Source organism: Nothoprocta perdicaria, unplaced genomic scaffold (genome assembly GCF_003342845.1).
Source record: "Nothoprocta perdicaria isolate Ctin4 unplaced genomic scaffold, notPer1 scaffold_138, whole genome shotgun sequence".
Taxonomy (NCBI): Eukaryota; Metazoa; Chordata; class Aves; order Tinamiformes; family Tinamidae; genus Nothoprocta; species Nothoprocta perdicaria.
This window is the reverse complement of record NW_020454516.1, coordinates 1,387,364-1,404,717: the sequence shown is the minus strand read 5'-3', so window position 1 is coordinate 1,404,717 and position 17,354 is coordinate 1,387,364. Positions and strand designations below refer to the sequence as shown.

Sequence of the window (17,354 nt, the reverse complement as noted above, 5' to 3'; positions counted from 1 at the left end):
ACTAGAAAGATCCATGTAAGATTAGTACAAAGGAGCACTTCAACAAAATCTGTTCTGACCAAATATTTTAAATAAAACAGAGTTCAATTCATATAATTGACGTAAAGCATAATGGAACAATGAATATTTAAGGTTTCTCTGTGAATTCTGATAGTAGAACTCTGGATGTAGTCACAAATTCTAAAACTCTTTTGTTAACTGGAAAACAAAACAATTATAGTAATTTTCTGCTATTACAAGCAGTTGTCTTTAATTACCTCAATATATTACTTTATTGTTTGAAAGCAGAGGATGTCAGTGTGAATAGCATTGGCTTGGCAGCCCCAAATTATCAGCACTGTCAAAATGATGCATGTTCTCTCTTCCTTGCCCTGCAGAGAGCAGCCCAGCTTTCCAACTGCCTTGGTTTCTACCTTACTGCCACACAAAAACCGGAATGCAAGGCCTAAAGAAGAGAAGTTGGACAGATGATTTCAGGTGGTGTGCTCGTGTCCTTCAAGTGTTTTGCATTCYGCATGTCTTTTGATTTTAATTATTACACAGTTTGATGGACTCCCCCCACCAGCCCACTTCTCATTTGACCCCAAATGCATAATGCACCTTATGAAATGTGTAACGCAAGCAAAGGCAATGAACAAATAGCTTATTACCTGCTAGCAACCCTGCAGATGATCCATGCAGAGATGCCATTACTGTACTAGCCAATCACTAGCAAAATCCTTCTTTTTGGAGGCTTTCAATATTTAAAAATTCAACACTCCTCTTTTTGAAGTCCATACGGGCTAGCTCTTTCAACATATGTTTCTAGTGTGTTTTTCAAGTCTTTCATTTGTAAGGGAAGAGTCTCAGCAGTTTCACTGCTCTATTTTCCTCCTGCATACAGGATATGTGAATACCTACACAGACATGCTAACCACAGCATGAAATACAAAAAMTATTTATTAAAGTGCATTCATCACAAATCTTGATCATCTTGAGTACATTGCGCTTCCAAATTTTTCTGATTTGTCAGGCGAGTCTCCCTGGTACAATTCCACAGGTACGTGGCCCACTGATACTTTAAAAAAAGACCCCTGTCACAAGCAGGAAATATCACAATATTGGCATTGTCTCAGAKGCTGCTTATATTTGTGCCAGTCAGAAGTAAAAATTCATTTATAAGGGAAAAAAAACCACTATTTTTGAGGAGTGTGGATCTTAGCTTTCCAACAGAACCATAGCACTTGCTCTTACTCTGTGAGATACTGAGGTACCTAATCATATAGTAAGCACTGTATTTATGCTAGGGGGGTTATCAAACTTTTAGGATTGCTCTTCTGTTCTTTCTTCAGAATCTTTAGGCTGCAAACTYGCTGCTCAAATAGCTGTGCTATAAAATCTGCCATTTAGAGACTATAAAAAYATAAAGCTTTTATTGGCGCTTTTCAGAGATAAACCAATCAATGGGYTTGCCAAACTCAGAATGGGTTTGTGTATCACCTACCTCTAGTGTGCATTCATCTTCTGTTCCTGTATTTTATATATTTACAAAGATACTCTAAAGTGGAAAAGTTTTGTCTTATTAAGTGAAAAAATGCATAGATTGGGGACAAGCTTCTGTGGCCAATTTAGGATCTTACAGCTTGCAAATGAGCAGTGACAGCACTGGGATAAGTCCTTAGGAATATATTTGAAGTTTTAATGAAAGTTAGATTACAAAAAGCCATAGCGGGAGTCTTATATGAGGAAGCTTTAAAGTTAGTTGCAGTGTATTAAAAAAAAATCAAGTAAATTATTTTTCACTGCAGTATACTGAGTTTTTGGAGATAGAATTAAAATTGGGCTTTCATTTTAGACCAAATAAAGCATAATATTAGACTATAATACTGCATATGCTAGTGAGATCCAAATGCCCATGGTGTTGCAAGAGAACATTTTCCATCAGGCATTTGAAATTTAATGCTTCTTTAATATTCGCTGTTGGATATTGTTAGAATGGAATTTCAAATATTTTCCTGCAATATGAGTTAAAGATTACTGAATAATGCTGAGCAGCAAAAAAATTTTGAAGCCTGTATCTAACGCTGGCATAGTAGCTTAATGTCCTGTTGTTTCTTGCTTTAGCAAAATTAATTTCTACAGTCTTCAACCGTGAATTCAAGCACCACCTGGAGATTCAAACCCGTAATTTAACTGTAGTGCATTTCTAGCTCTCTTGGCTAATACACAGAGAGCTACACTGTGTATTTTGGACAGTTATAAAACGAAAAGGCCATTTTATAGCAATGCTTCATGTTTGCAACTTGGGAAAAACAATATCTGGTCCATTATTGTAAATAAATGGGATTATCTGTCATGAAATAAATGTACTTGGGTTTGCCTATATTAAAAATACATTCCACTATACACTTGAGTAACATTTTTCCAAGAGGACTCATGATATTTTAAAGACTTTTATCCAATTAAGAGCCAACTTTTCTGCCATACATGCATTAATGTATTACTATGGTTACTCAATTCAGTTAAAAGCAGGKTGAAAATTAAATCTGACATACAGCAGTATCATTTTGGAAGCAAAACTAGGGGAAAAAAAAAGGCACTAGAATCAAGGGTCTTTTTGCTTAGTTACTTAAGGAGAAACTTCCTTCACGCAGAGGCAGCTCCTTCCTTTTCTGTCATCTGTGTCCATGCTAATTCACTCCTTCCCCTTGGAATGGTTGGGAAGGCTGCGTTAGACACGTTACCCTGAGTCCAAACGAATCAGTTTAGAACACACATTCTCAGTTTGAGGCTGCAAGAATTCATGTTCTCAAGTTTCTTCCAGCATAATCCTTGTTACTGTTGACACACTGAACTGAAAATAAACAAATGTCTGAATGTGTATTTTGGAGCCATAGGAAACTCAAATTTATGCAGAATGGACATGCCAATTAGCCTCTGCATAGCTGGATTTGTGGGCTTTGCTTCAATTTTTATATATACTTTTTCTAAGAGTTGGGGCTGATTTAACCTTATGGAGGCAACTGATGCTACATAAGCGTGTGCAGAAATTGAGTAAATCGAGTAATTGCATTTATGTGAGCAGAAGGAATTCTTCCTCTCTTTGCACACCAATAAATACACCAAATATGGACAGTACCACAAGCAACGCTGGAGCCACCCATGGACTGTTCTGCCACTTCAAAATCTGTTTAAGTTTCCAAAGTTTCTAAAACGAGATTTCAAAATCTCACCCAGGAAACAGTGTATTAAAAATGTGTTTTCACATATTAGTAATGAAATTCTTTAAGGTAAAAAGTAATGACTAAAGTTATTTCCTTACAAATCTGTCGGGATTATCTTCGTTTTTATAAAGATCTAATTTTTAAATAATAAGAGCCAAGATCATAAGCCCTCAACAGCAACTTATTAAAGTAGGCAGGTATAATCTGAAACCCTCATTTAAATTCCTTCTAAACAGCAATGCTATGAAGATGCTGTGGAAACCCACTACATAAACACAATAATTTCATTCCAATCCAAAATTCAGATGACTCAAGGAACTGTAGCAYTGCTTGTGATCAATGGAAAGCGACATTCTTTTTTTGCCAACCCATAATTCCCCATGCTTCTTTTTGGATTTTCATTGGCAACTTGCATTTCTCAAAGAAATTGGTTCACCTTTACTTAGTCTCCCTGTGAAGAAAAGATTTTTTTTAGATTTACTTTAAGGCACTTAATTGTTGAATCCATGATGTCCAGACTACAGATGGGCAGTTTTAATTACTTTATTACACRCAAGCTTCTCTGGCATGGAAAACTGCCTAGCAGAAGAGTCAGAGCAGAGAGTACTCATGCCATTTGCCAAAGACGGTTTTTTTAAGGGGAAAATTTCTATTATCTTTCCCCTCAGCCCACCTGACATGGGAAGATATTCCTGATTCACTCAAAAGTTAGAAAACAAAATCAACCTTCGGYACACATTGATCTCAGTGAAGTGCAAAACCCACAGATTGTTGCCCGAGTGTCTGTTTCACCAAGAAAAAGGCAGATTTGCGTAACAGGACAAAATCCCGTGGGATTTGTCCCATGGGACACAAGGAACACAATTCTTCATAATGTTTAATGCCATCTGTCTCACATTAGCTGAAGTTTAAAAMCGATCAGCAAAAAAACTAGCTTTGGGCATGAAAACTAGGAACACAAAAAGAATATATCTTGTATAAAAAAGACTCTTCCTGAAAACTGAACTCTTTTTGTTTTCTAAACTACTATATTTATTATTTTTTCTTATATAGAGTTCTTGTTTTATATAGCAGTATGTTATACGTCAGTAATATTTTAAAACACTTATCTTACAGATTTCTCACATTTTTTTAAATTACACTTTTGACTCTCTTTATGTCATTTCAGTATTTTTTCTAATGTTTTATGTCTAAAAAATCACTTATTTTTCCATTGGTTCAAGATCCAAAAGACACTTGTAAAACTACTCCAGTTCTATTATTTCTATGATTGATGTCGTGCCAATATAGTTAATTTTTAGATATTATTAACTATTTTAAGGTTACTTTTATCACTCAGTGTTAGATATAGGAGACACATTTTTGTTACAAAAAAAAGTAAGCAAATGCATGAGATGAAAGAAAATAGTACTGTGCATGAATGGAGGCATTAATAACGTAATTCCCAAATGACTGGAAACTGAATATAAAAACTTACCTTAAAAAATCATCAATTTCTGTAGCTGGCAATGAAGAGAACGAAAATCCCATCCAAAATAGAGTTAAGGAACACAGGCACCTGTTAGCAGAAAATAATTCATTTTAAAATATAAACCACAGCAAGAACTCTATGAATATGCTTCAAAACTACTAGTGGCCTTCAAAAATAACACAGTCTCTGAAAGACGGAGATTAACACATCTCAAGGATTGAGTTTCGGGGGTTTATTTTTGTTTTGTTCTGCTTTTGTTTTTTAACTACCAATTTAATAAACTATTTTGCAAGAATTCAGTCCTTACCTAAAGAAAGTTCCACTGGCTTAATGGCAATTCATTAAACCTAAGAGTGTGCTGCCCAACACAAATCAGTTTTCAACATGCTTACCCTAAAAAAATGTTAAGGAAACAATTTCAGTTGAWGTGATGGTGCCGAGTTCAGAGGTTTTCCACAAATTTAGATGTCAGGTGGGTCTTTGTTCAGGCTGCACAACCAGCTGTGAACAAGGTCGGTCACTGAATGTCTTTGCACATAGAATCACGTTTGGAAAAGAGCTTCAACACCATCCAATCCAACCACAGGACATCCTGGAGGCCTGCCTGGATATTAAACTCCCTTCCACTTTTTATACATTTTACCGCAAGCCTGAGCTCASTTAAGCAGCTATATGGTGGCAAAATGCATCCCCAGGTGGGAACTTTGGTAGAATCTCCCTTTTTCCTAGAAATGCCTGTTTATTGCTTGGTATGGATCAGTATAACGTATGGGACTGTGGCATTTGAAATGAGCCAAGCGAGACCGCCCCATTCCGACGCTGTACCCTGGAAGACGCCGGAGGCTTGGAAAAGCCGCGGCAAAGCCTCGGGAAGTTGGCAAACGGGACAGAACCACGGCAAGCACCAGACTTGCTAAGCGTGAATACCCCTTGTGCCAAGCATGAATATTTATGCTTTACACCCACTGCAGGAACGTATTTCAGCCCTGGCAGTTTACACTCTGCCTAGATTTTCAGCATTTTTTTTCTAGTTTACACTCTGCCTAGATTTTCAGCAATTTTTTTCCAACTGTAAGGACTGAGGAAAAAAAAAAAAAAGTAGAAAAACAAAAAATTTTCGGGCTATGCTGGAACAAATCTGTGGAAGGGAAAGACTTAGGTAAACACCAGACCTTGCCCCGTGTGAGGGATTTCCCGCTCGGAGCCAAGATGGGAGGGAACCGCGGCCTCCCTGAGGGGAKCGGCGCTCCGCAGGGGCCCTTCCCCCGCCCCGCACCTTCCCCGGGCGGAAACGGCGCCCGCCCGAACCCACCGGGCGCGGGGAGGGCGGGGGGCGGCGGGGCGGACGGGTCACGGTCACGGTCCCGCGCGCCTCGCCCACGCGCGCGCCGTCTCCGCGCCCCCCCCGTCGCCTAGCAACCAGCGAAGCACCGCCGCCTGCGCACGCGCACGGGCTACGTACTCTCCGCGCGCACGGGCGGCTCCAGCCCGCCGTTCCTCTCAAGCGCATGCGCACTGCGCCCCGCTCCCCCTGCTCCCCGCGCATAACGCACGGCCCGCCTGCGCCGCGGCGCGCGCATGCGCACCACCGAGGGGCTACCGCAACCCCGCGCCCTCGGCGGCCGCGGACGCATGCGCAGTGGAAGGCGCTGCGCTTTGCCCGCCCCTGGAGCGCTGCGCTGCAATGAATGGAGGCGGGGGGGCGCTACCACTACGCCAATAGCGTGCGGGGGCTGGGCTGCCGTGCCCCGAGGCACGCTGGGAATTGTAGTTCCGCTGGGCAAGGGGCCGCCTAGGAAGGCTGGAGCGGCGACTACAACCCCCAGGCGGCCGCGCGGGCGGCGCGGGTGGCTGCTCCGCCCCTCCGGTGTACCTTCGGGCCGCACTGTCGCCGTTGCAGCCGCGCGCTAGAGGTGACCCCGAGGCCGTTGGTCGCGCTSTCCGTCCCAGCCATGGTCGGTACCGTGCGCGGTCCCCGCGCGTGTCCCCAAGCCCCGGGGGTTCCCCCGAGGCAGGGGCGCCTCGCYGGGCGGCGGTTGGGACGGGCTTGCCCGAGGGGTGAAGGGGTTCCGTAATGGCGCCGGCTGCCCCGCGGCCGTTGGCGCTGAGGGGGCGGCTGCGGGTACCGCGTCCCCTGCCGCTTCCTTCGCCCTCCGAGAGGCCACAGAGCCCCGGGTGACCTTCCCTTGTGGCCGGCTACGTGAGTGCCCCTTCCGGAGCTTCACCCTGCTTCTAAAGGTTTKGGGGGCCCTTCCCTTGTGTGCTAGCTGTCTTGGAGGAAAAGGCCTGCRAAGTGTTCTCCTCCCTGTGTTTGAYCMTGCCTRCCATCAAGCTATTCGTGTAGGTTCTCCAAGCTGCCAAGGAGTCCCTCTGGATGTCCCCCGAGGTCATACAAATGATGGGAAGTACTTTGGCTTCCTGCGGCATGTGACTGCTGCCGTTTTTGTGGGGATGCGTATATACCCTTGTAAATGTGYGCACAGAGCCCCCGCTTCCTTCTGTAATTGCAAAAACATCCCCACCTCCAYGCTTGAGACCCTCTTCTTCTGACCTCGGTTTTGCTTTGCTGTAGAGAAGATAATTTGTGTGCTTTAGCACTTGTCTAATTATTTCATCTATAGGTAAAGGCAAAGTCACCTTTCCRCTCTTCCTTTATCCAAAATACTGACCTTAAAGGTCAAAATATTGACCTTAAAGGGTGATGAGAATATAACAGGCTTTATTTTGGACTTCAGCTTTCATTACCTTGACTGACATGAATTTGTTGGTCCTCAAGAGAACCTCTCGTTGAAAATGTTACTTTAATTTCTTTTTTTTCCTTCTTTTTCTTTTTTTTTTTTTTTCTTCCCCTTGGAGAGCATGGTGATGGTTTTGTTTTAGAATGTCATTGATTTTGCTTTCTGTATTGTTTTCTCCGCTGTCTCATGGAAAAGCATTGAACTTCTGAAACAAAATCATATGTCTCTGGATGTAGTTGCCATTAGCTAAATGAAATGGAAGCGGTTTTCAAAGGGCACCTATCTGAAGGTCATTTCCTAAGGAAAGAAATCYTTTGGAATTCTGTCTATGAACCGTGCTGCTGCTGGGGTTACTGAAATGCACAGCTCTCTTGTTGATACTTTCTCCTGCATTTCCAAATACTTTTATGGTGTGGGCAGCCCTGTCGTAAAGAGAGGGGAGAAAGCTCAGCAGCCTWTGCATTGCTGAGAAGCATTCTTCCCAAGCAAGGTAGCTTGGTTGACTTTAATGTTCAAAAATAATGGTAAGATGATTGCGTTCTGCAGGCACAAAGTTTAGTAATTATATTTAAGTGGAAGGTTTTTTGCTTGTTTAGATTGAACATAGAACTCCTGATATCCTCTATCTCCTGATAGATTGTGGGTTGCTTAATGCTTCTCTTACTAACCTGTGTAACMTCCTGAGGTGTCGTAAGCTTTCTTAGAAGGCCTATTTTACAGGCCATGTAGTAACCACTGTTGTGTATGGTACAAATATTTTAGCTCTGCTACTGCCAGAATAATCAGAAATAATACAGTCAGTGGGTTCTTAAGAGTGAAGGTCACCTCTTGCAGTTAGCAGAGCATGAGAGAATTCTTATCTAAGCCCCATGTAGGAGCCAAGTCCTGGATTAAAATGCCTGAACATGAATGCGTGGAACCTCTGTGAGACGAGAAAGAACTTGCATGTCATAGGTACATTGTCAGCTCAAGAGTCAAGCACTGCCTTTCCTCCAAAAGCAGCCCCAGATAATTGATAGTACCAATTCTTATACATGATGTAAGTTACATTTTACTAGGGGGAGCTAGATATCTTTTGTTRAAAATGCAACGTTTTTGAGTGCTTGACCCTGCTTCTGGAATCGGAAGRCGGTAGCAAAGTAGATAGTATTCTTCATTCCTCAGCCATTGTGTCTCTTCCCTTTTCCCCTCGTTCAAAAAAGAGGGAGGAGGACAGGAGAAATCATGCTAAGCAAGCATGACTTTTGGGGAAGGCTGAGCTGAATTGCAACTTTTTTTTTTTAACAAGACTAAATATTAAGTTTATCTCAGTTAAAAATAGTCCTACTGCTTTTCTTTGCACTTTCCTCTTTCTGTTGCTGTACTAGAGACTTATACATTTATTTGTTTATGTATGAATCAGACATTAAAGTGCACGTTACAAAAAAAGTCGGGCTGTCTTCCTTTGCGACATTGCAAGAAATCCTACGTTAGTTTGGCTTCTGGGTTGTGAAGAGGCAAGAGTCTACCTCTTTTTCAAGTCATCTTTTCACTTCAGCAGGAATCCTGGAGTGTCAAATGCAGTTGATTTCAGATCCAAAGAAAATCTGTTCTGCGTTCTGGAATGGCATGCTTAGCATGGGATCACTTTCTGTGTGCTACTGATGACGAATTTTACCTAGACGTACTTTTTGCAGCACACTAACTCTTCAGCACTTACTTTGAAAACTAGTATGATTAGCTATTACTATATATATATATACTCATTATTTCGTTTAGTCTGTAAGGAGAATCTCTATATAGTCAACACAATAAAAAGTGTGCTTTAACRTCTATAGCCATATAGATTTTTTATATATATATGTATATATGGCCATATATATCTATAGCCAACTGCACTAATCTCTAGAGTAGTGTAATCTCAAATAGAGTTTGTTGTTCTAGAGCATGTCTAGAGTAGTRAACAAGTTTTGAGATCTTTAAAATGGCAAGAATTCCTTGTCTGCTTTTCCTCTCTCCTTGCTCAGTTTTGGCTTGATGGGTGAGACTCCCAGKAGGACAGATTCTGAAAAGAATAATGTAGCTCAACACCATAACTGGTAGTTATAAAATATTTAAGAACCATCCTTGTAGCATGGAGGGCGGGATGGGGGTCAGGGAAGAAACAAGCTCTAGATTTGAAAATTTAGTAGTTTTAACTTAATCACTGATGCTGTAATTTTACTTAGTGTAAAAAACAAGCAGTTTCTAGGTGACCTTATTTTTATGATTATSTAATGCTGGCATGATGCAGCTGTGCTTGGGGAGGTGAATTCTACAGCAAAAATGCACCCAAATCCAGAAGTAATTTTCCCCTAAGTGTTAGTGGCAGGAATGCTCCCAGTCTGGAGATTGCCTGGGCCAGTCTGGTATGAACTTTTGCCAGCACTAGATCCATGCTCCAAGAGTGGAGTCGCACAAACTCTGGGTAACGTGTTCCAGTGCTGCAGTACTACATTAGTCAAGAATTTTTCTGTCCACAAGCTGAACCTTTCAAGCTGCAATTTGTGGCAGTGTCACCTTTGTAAYCCTCCCTGAAGAAGCTGGGAGCTGTTCTTGGGTTTCCCTGTGTCTTCTGCCTTTCCAGGCAGTGTCCCGCTCCCTCACTGTCAGCTTGCAGGAGAAGTGCTTAAGAGCCCCAACCATCTGATCTGGATCTGCATGATCTTCATGTAATTATTTGGGGAAAAAAAATAAGAGCATGGAATCCTAGCAGAGTAGTCAGAGCCTTTTTGTGTCCAATCTCTGCTGGCCCTGTTGTAACTGGGGGAAAAAAAAYACCATGAAAAGAGCAGGCTTATGAAGTATTGGGTTATGAATATCGTTTGGYGTGCTTTATTTTGTTAATATTAACTAAGCTCTAGTGTTTCCAAAGTTTAGTTCTGATTAACAAAATAGATTTTGTATACAGAATAGGACATAGTTTTTCCAGGTCTTTTGGAATTCTGGGTCATTTTGGTAACAGATGGTTATGTAATGGGCATTACATTGTAAACAAATATATGCTAGCTTTTGTCCATGATTTTATTAAACTGCTGTGTAACAGTTCAGTTAGGAAGGGGTTTCAAGTGTACTAGATTCCTTGGCTTACAGTGTTCAATAAGTTTTCTCTGGCAAGTCAACATCCAAAATGCTTAACAGCAAGAGTCCTCACTATTGTAGGCATCAGAAAATGGGCAAAAGTGACAGCTTGTAAAACTTGCAAAGTAAGTTTGAAGTACGGAAGCCATGGTATAATCCAGTAAGTGGGTGCATGTTGCAAGTGCTTATGCTAAAAAGGCATTATTTGAAGGATTTTCTTTTTAAAAAAGGAAAGAGCAAATGAATTTTAATTCATGGCATTTTGGAAGCTTTTCCAGGAGCACTTCTTGCTAGTACATTTTTGCAGGTGTGGTCTGTTTCTGTGGAAGACGAGTAAGAGCTGCTGGGGGTTCCAGCRGAATAGAAACAGGACCCTAGAAGCTCTCTGTATTCCACAGCTGAGCATGTGCTTTCATCCAGAGTAAATAACTTGAACTATTTCTTCAGTAGCCATTAATTTTTACAGCTCTCAAACTGGGTGACAGTGTATTGTGTGCAAGTGGGTGAACCTTGGTTGCTTTCTCTTGCAGGCTGAGCCSATCAGAGTCCTGGTGACCGGAGCTGCTGGGCAGATTGCCTATTCACTGCTCTACAGCATTGCCAAGGGAGATGTCTTTGGCAAAGAACAGGTAACYGATGCACTGAACTATCACTTCTCTCCCCACCATAGAATGGACTAATGTCAGCTTTGCAATCTCTAAGAAACRTATTTTCTTCTAAGTTTTTAGACTGGTTTTCTTACAGGTTTTCAGAATAGCTTACCAATATGCAAGTAACTTGCTCTTGAGTGGGGAAAAATGCGTCTTGCTGCATGTTGTGAAAACTTGTTAGTCATGCTGAAGTTTTTCTTTTCTTTTYTTTTTTTTTGTAAATGGATTTTAAGTTCCTATCCCTTACAATATAACTGTTTCTAGCATGTATCAAGACAAATTCCATTTAAAAGCAGATGACTGTAATTCACACTAAACCATTTCTTTACAGCCTCTTATTCTTGTGTTGCTGGACATCACTCCCATGATGACTGTATTGGAAGGTGTGGTGATGGAGCTGCAGGACTGTGCTCTACCACTGCTGAGAGGTGGCCAGATCTTTTTCTTGTATCTATAATAACAATAATAACCTTCTGTACCGCTCAGCTAATGTTARCCAGATGGAAATATTAGATGATGCTTTCCTGGTTTTGTATATTATGGAAGATAACTTAAACTCTAACTGCAACTACAAATAATGTTACTTGCCAAAATAATTAACTTCATGTAGAAAACTGTAAATGTCTACATTTTGGCTTTTAGCATTCATTTCTGGATTGTAAGTTTTGTRTCTGGCAAATTATCAGATAATTTGCTCTATATATTTTATTTTGGCATAGTGATAAAATAACTTTTTGTTGTTGTATGCCTACATGTTTTTGCTAAATCAGAAATGTCCTGTGAAAGCAGACACAGAAAGCAAAATGCCTCATCAATCATCATGTAAACAAGCTAAGCTCTTAAAGAGTGCAAGTAAGGGAGTCAGTTGATGCTCCTGAAGTTATTACAATAGCTACTTGAAAAAAAGTGTGTTTTTTTTGAGTACATGCACTTGTACACATTAATGTACTTCATTTGGAAGTGTTCTTAAGGGAGAGGAAGGTTTTCATTTGTGTTGGTACTTGTCACTAAAAATTAATGAAGAGCATAGGTACACACACRYGTGTGTGTGTGTATATATATTTAAAGAGGGAGGGGGAAAAAGGTATCTTTTGATAACAGGACTTTCTGCTAAGTTTTCAGAATTTATATTTAAAAATTTAGATAGTTTCTTTGTTTCTCCATACAAATATCAATGACAAATATTTAGTCAATGGAGTTAGGGCCAAATGACTATACTTAGTATTTTTGGAAGGGGGGAGGTGTTGCTCATGTCAGATCAGATTACATATTATTTATGAAACAAAGAGCAAGCCCATTAGTGTATTGCCATAAGTATTTATCCTATTTTTTTTCCTCTCTTTCCTTTTCTTAGAGGTCATCTCAACCGACAAGGAGGAAGTTGCTTTCAAAGATCTTGACATAGCAATTCTGGTTGGTTCTATGCCAAGAAGAGAGGGCATGGAGAGAAAGGATTTACTCAAGGCAAATGTGAAAATTTTCAAGTCCCAGGGTGCAGCCTTGGACAAGTATGCTAAAAAGACTGTCAAGGTGAATGTAGAAACTGAATTTTAAATGTTTGAGTCATGTGAAAAATATGTTGTAGAATGATACTGTTTAAGTATGGTCCTATTCTGTACTTGTATTCTTTCCTTTAATCTTGAGTGTGAGTATTCTCTGGAGTTCAGTGAGATAATAACTCAAATATTTAGTATTAAATCATCTACATACATTAACTGACAGAAGGTGAAGTTGTTCAGCAATTTTTTTTTTTAAAAAGAGCTGAATTGTTTTCTGCTTTTTATATCTTAACTATATAAAGAGAACTAAATTATCCACATGAAATTTCCTACTTCATCTTTAACATAATGACCCTTACCTTCATTATTGATATGGAATTACAGTTGCAAAAAGGTCTTTGTTTAGATTGTTAGGTTTTGGACTTTAATGCAACACTGGAAGCTTTTAATTGTTCTCTGTCAGATTCCTTCAGCACAGTTAATGGGATCATGTGGCTGCTCTCCCACTGCTCTTAATCTCAGACCCAGACTSCCACTGTGCTTTGTAACTGACTTTTAATGTCTACTTCCTCTGCTGATGAACTTCCTACTGATTCTAAAGACCTGTTTGCTTCTTCATACAGTTGGGATAAAAACTATCCATGTGGCTATTGCAGAGTAAGGGAAAATTAACTGAATTCCTTTTCAAAAGGGAAATACAAAGGGAGGTTTGTAGATTAGTTTGTGTGATTGAGATTGTATGGAGTTGGATATTAATCATTTTGAGGCACATGAGTAGATGAAGGAAGTCTCAGAAAAACGGTTTCCCATAGTAATAAATGGATCTAAGTTCAGGCCTGGTACTCTACTTCAAAATGCTTATGAATATTGAGATAAGCAACTGTTCTGGCCTTAATTGTAAAACAATTTTATATATATAAATAACTGCCAGCTGGGGGACCTTCTATAATAAGATGATGGCTGACTAGTGTCACATTTGGAAACAATATTAAGAAAACAGCTAGTTAGAGAATATTTTTGTACGCTTACAGAAGATTCAGTGACTATGAACAAGGTTCACGTAGAACAATCTTGCAGACAGCAAGGGATTTGGAAAACATAACTTCTTAACGATTTCTTTGAAGGCAGAATCGTGGCTTACCTACTGAATTTTTCTATATTTCACTTACGGGAGCCATGTTACAGAAACAGCAATTTGACCAAATATTGACTTATTTTTGCTTCTTTATCTTTCCTGATTGGCTTTCCCCTGTGTTTCCTTTTTTAGGTTGTGGTAGTTGGGAATCCAGCTAATACTAACTGCCTGATTGCTTCAAAATCTGCCCCCTCAATACCGAAGGAAAACTTCAGCTGTTTAACCCGTCTGGATCACAACAGGGCTAAATCTCAGGTAAAACAAACAAAACCTATTCAAGGCAGAATGTTTCCTCATGTTGCTGCTAAATAGAAAGTGAGCAATGCTCTCAAAGAAACTGTGAGTTAAGAAACTGAACTTAATAGAATCTACTTCTTTTCTTTAATTCCCTATTAGATTGCCCTGAAACTTGGTGTGACTGCTAATGATGTGAAGAATGTCATCATCTGGGGGAACCACTCCTCCACTCAATATCCAGATGTTAACCATGCCAAGGTAAATGTGAAAGGGAAGGAAGTTGGAGTTTATGAAGCTATCAAAGATGACAGCTGGCTGAAGGGAGACTTTATCCTGGTAAGATTTTGATTTGTTTAAATGATCTTTCTGCGCCTCTGTTTTCAATTCATTTGAAAAAAAAATTACTGTAAACTWTATAAACAGACTTAGTGAAGCAACTCTTCCTATCTCACTAGAACAAATTGTCTCAAGGCTTGTCTCTGTTTGCTATTGAAAAAAAACCTCGTGAAACTTAAGTAAATATTAATAAAGAAGTATGTTTAGGATGCTMATACTGTTCAGTAAAATAATGTTGATCTTAGCTTAGTTGTGACTCATTATCTGACACACGGGCGCTACTGATGGTTCACCTTGGTGAAAAGCCGCACTTCGTTCTCTGCCCTTCAAATCTGCATCTATGGCTTCTCCAATAGCATTTCTTAAAAATAATCTAAAAAATCTAGGAAACACTTGCAAATGTTGTGTAATGTAAAGACACTTCCTCATACAGCAGGAGGCAGGTACATCTAGGTACAGTGGAGTGGGTGGTTTGCCCAGGAGGAGATTTCATAATTGCTCCTTTCTGAGTTGGACTCTGGGTCACATAGAACCTTACCAACATCTATTTAAAATCTACTAAAATTTCATCAGCTATTGTGATTCTAAGTGCAGTTCTTAAATACAGTCTTGAGCACAGGGGGTTAATTTAAAGAATTTTCAGCATTAAATAAATTGCATGCATTAAATATTGAAGGATGGACACTAGTAGTTCCCTTGGTTGTTCAGCTAATTAAAACTAAATCCCCAGCATTACTCCACAAATTTTGTTACTGTTGACCTGTGTCTAGTATCCTGATGGTCTACGCTTGAGAGATCTGGTAGTTTGAGAGGCTGCTAGCTATAAAGTAGGTTTTAAGAACTGTCTAAGCCTGTGAAACATTCCATTATGTTCTAACTCTTTGAACTGTATTTTCTAGATTGCATATTGTATTTATTTGCTGATAGATCTCTAACTTGACTGATTAAGGAGATTTTAAGGTGGTTTTTCCTTAGGACATTTACTAACAGTATCTAGAACAATCTGTGATTTTGCTGCCTAATGACTTGAAGGTTTTTTTTTTCTTTGTTTTGTTTTTGTTTTGCCTCCTGTAACTACAGACTGTTCAGCAACGTGGAGCAGCTGTTATCAAGGCCAGGAAGCTGTCCAGTGCCATGTCAGCTGCCAAAGCTATCTGTGATCATGTGAGAGACATCTGGTTTGGCACTCCAGCGGTAAGATGCAGCACTGGAGCAAGTGCTTGTTTGCCTAATACCAGTGCCTTTGACCTCAATGTATGCCTGAGGAGGGAGGAATCAGTTTTTCTGGAATAAGAATGTTTATATGTATACATACATATATAATAAACTAGCTTTTAGATATATATATATATATATATATGCACATGTATGTTAAATATAATGGAGTTTCTAGCAGTGAAAAGTAACTTGGCTCTGACTGACTCTTCTCTTTTCCAGGGGGAATTTGTTTCCATGGGAGTCATTTCAGATGGCAATTCTTATGGTGTCCCTGAAGATTTGCTATACTCATTCCCTGTTGTAATTAAGGTAACTAGACCATAATTAAGACCAACGATCTTCTGTAAGATCTAGGTGAACACTTATATGAGCTTGTCAACACTAGTGCTTTACTTATGAGCCTGCAATAGCTGGGAGGTGGCTTTTAGTAGTTTTTCACAGAGAGGACCATTATAAACCRTTTTGTATTAGTAGTTGTCAAATAGTGATTAAAAAAGCAGAGGCTCTTGTGACTAGCTACTAGTTGATGTTTTTCTTTTACATGGGAAAAAAAATCACTTCTACCAGAGGCAGTTTTTAAGGTCGTGAGCTTTGTGTCTGACCATGTGGATTGCTTGTTAGAAAGTAATCTTACCCCTGACTGGTCTGCAAGTTCAGGTCTTTATATAGCTGAAGTAAAATAGGATTTTTTTGTGGAGGTGAACAATACGAATCACTATACTAAGATTCTAACTCAATGTTGCATTTCATTTTGAGCAAGCCTTATGTTGTAAATTAGCCAAACTGAAAATCCTCTTCATAGTTAGTGCTTTATTTCTTGTAGTGCCTACGCTGCAAAGTTAGCTTTATGCAGCCTGAATGATACTTCTCATCATATGGACTTTTTTCCAAACAGGACAAGACCTGGAAGTTTGTTGAAGGTCTTCCTATCAATGACTTTTCTCGTGAGAAGATGGATCTGACTGCTAAAGAGCTAACTGAAGAGAAGGAGACTGCTGTGGAGTTCCTTTCTAGTGCATGACTAGATGATGGAGAATTGCACGATCACTTAAGAGCAGAAGAATCTAAAAGTCGTCTCTAAGTCTGCTACCAAACACTATTATTGTATTCAAGTCAACTGTCCGTAGCAACTGTGCATTTTAAAGTTCATATGCTTACTGGTACTGCTGTGCCTGTTGGGTTATTAGCAAAGAGAATGTTAATAAGTAAAACTAGTTTGTTGACCAAACTTTGTTCGATACTGTTAGCTTTTTGTGTATGATACAGAACAATTATTTGCCTCAGTCTTGGCTATTAACGCACAAACTTGGTTCTGATTAGAACATGGCACTATTGGAACACGTCCTAGCCTGTGATTGTTTTGCAGCTATCTGTTTAACTGAAAATGAAAGCAAAATGCCAATAGTTCTCCTTGAACTAGTAATTCAGTGAATCAAACCTTTCTGTGCACAAACAGATTCAGAGTGTATACTGTTCACTCTGGTTATGCTCTACAATGTTTGTCAATAGGAATATTAAAAGATGCTTAATCACACAATRGTAAGAGTGGTCTGTTGCCCTTTATTTACACATTTCGGTTACATATGCRTTTCAGTTACTTAGCCGGCTGAGTATGGTAGTACAGCTTTAAAAAAAAAAGACTATTTTGAATGGTAAGGAAACTAGATCTAAGCAGTTTTCTTGTCCACTAGCCTTTTGGTTGGTTTTAACCAAAGTTGTTTTATGTCAAAGTTRGACCTAGGCTAAAAGCAGTAGTTGGACAGATGTA

General features: G+C 39.7%; 1 protein-coding gene and 1 long non-coding RNA gene across 2 annotated transcripts; one reads left to right on the top strand and one right to left on the bottom strand.

Moving 5' to 3' along the window:
- Positions 1–323: 323 nt before the first annotated feature.
- Positions 324–5,200, bottom strand: LOC112942966. Its single transcript, XR_003248503.1, has 3 exons — positions 5,067–5,200; positions 4,681–4,761; positions 324–445 (listed from the first exon to the last, which is right to left on the bottom strand). It is a non-coding gene; the product is annotated as an uncharacterized LOC112942966 (long non-coding RNA).
- Positions 5,201–5,357: 157 nt separating this feature from the next.
- Positions 5,358–17,084, top strand: MDH1 (malate dehydrogenase 1). The gene is made up of 10 exons (XM_026033988.1): positions 5,358–5,369; positions 6,471–6,629; positions 11,042–11,140; positions 11,493–11,589; positions 12,516–12,691; positions 13,928–14,050; positions 14,192–14,368; positions 15,449–15,562; positions 15,806–15,895; positions 16,482–17,084. Exons 1-10 carry the CDS (start codon positions 5,358–5,360, stop codon positions 16,605–16,607), a joined length of 1,173 nt encoding a protein of 390 aa, XP_025889773.1. The 3' UTR covers positions 16,608–17,084.
- Positions 17,085–17,354: the final 270 nt, after the last annotated feature.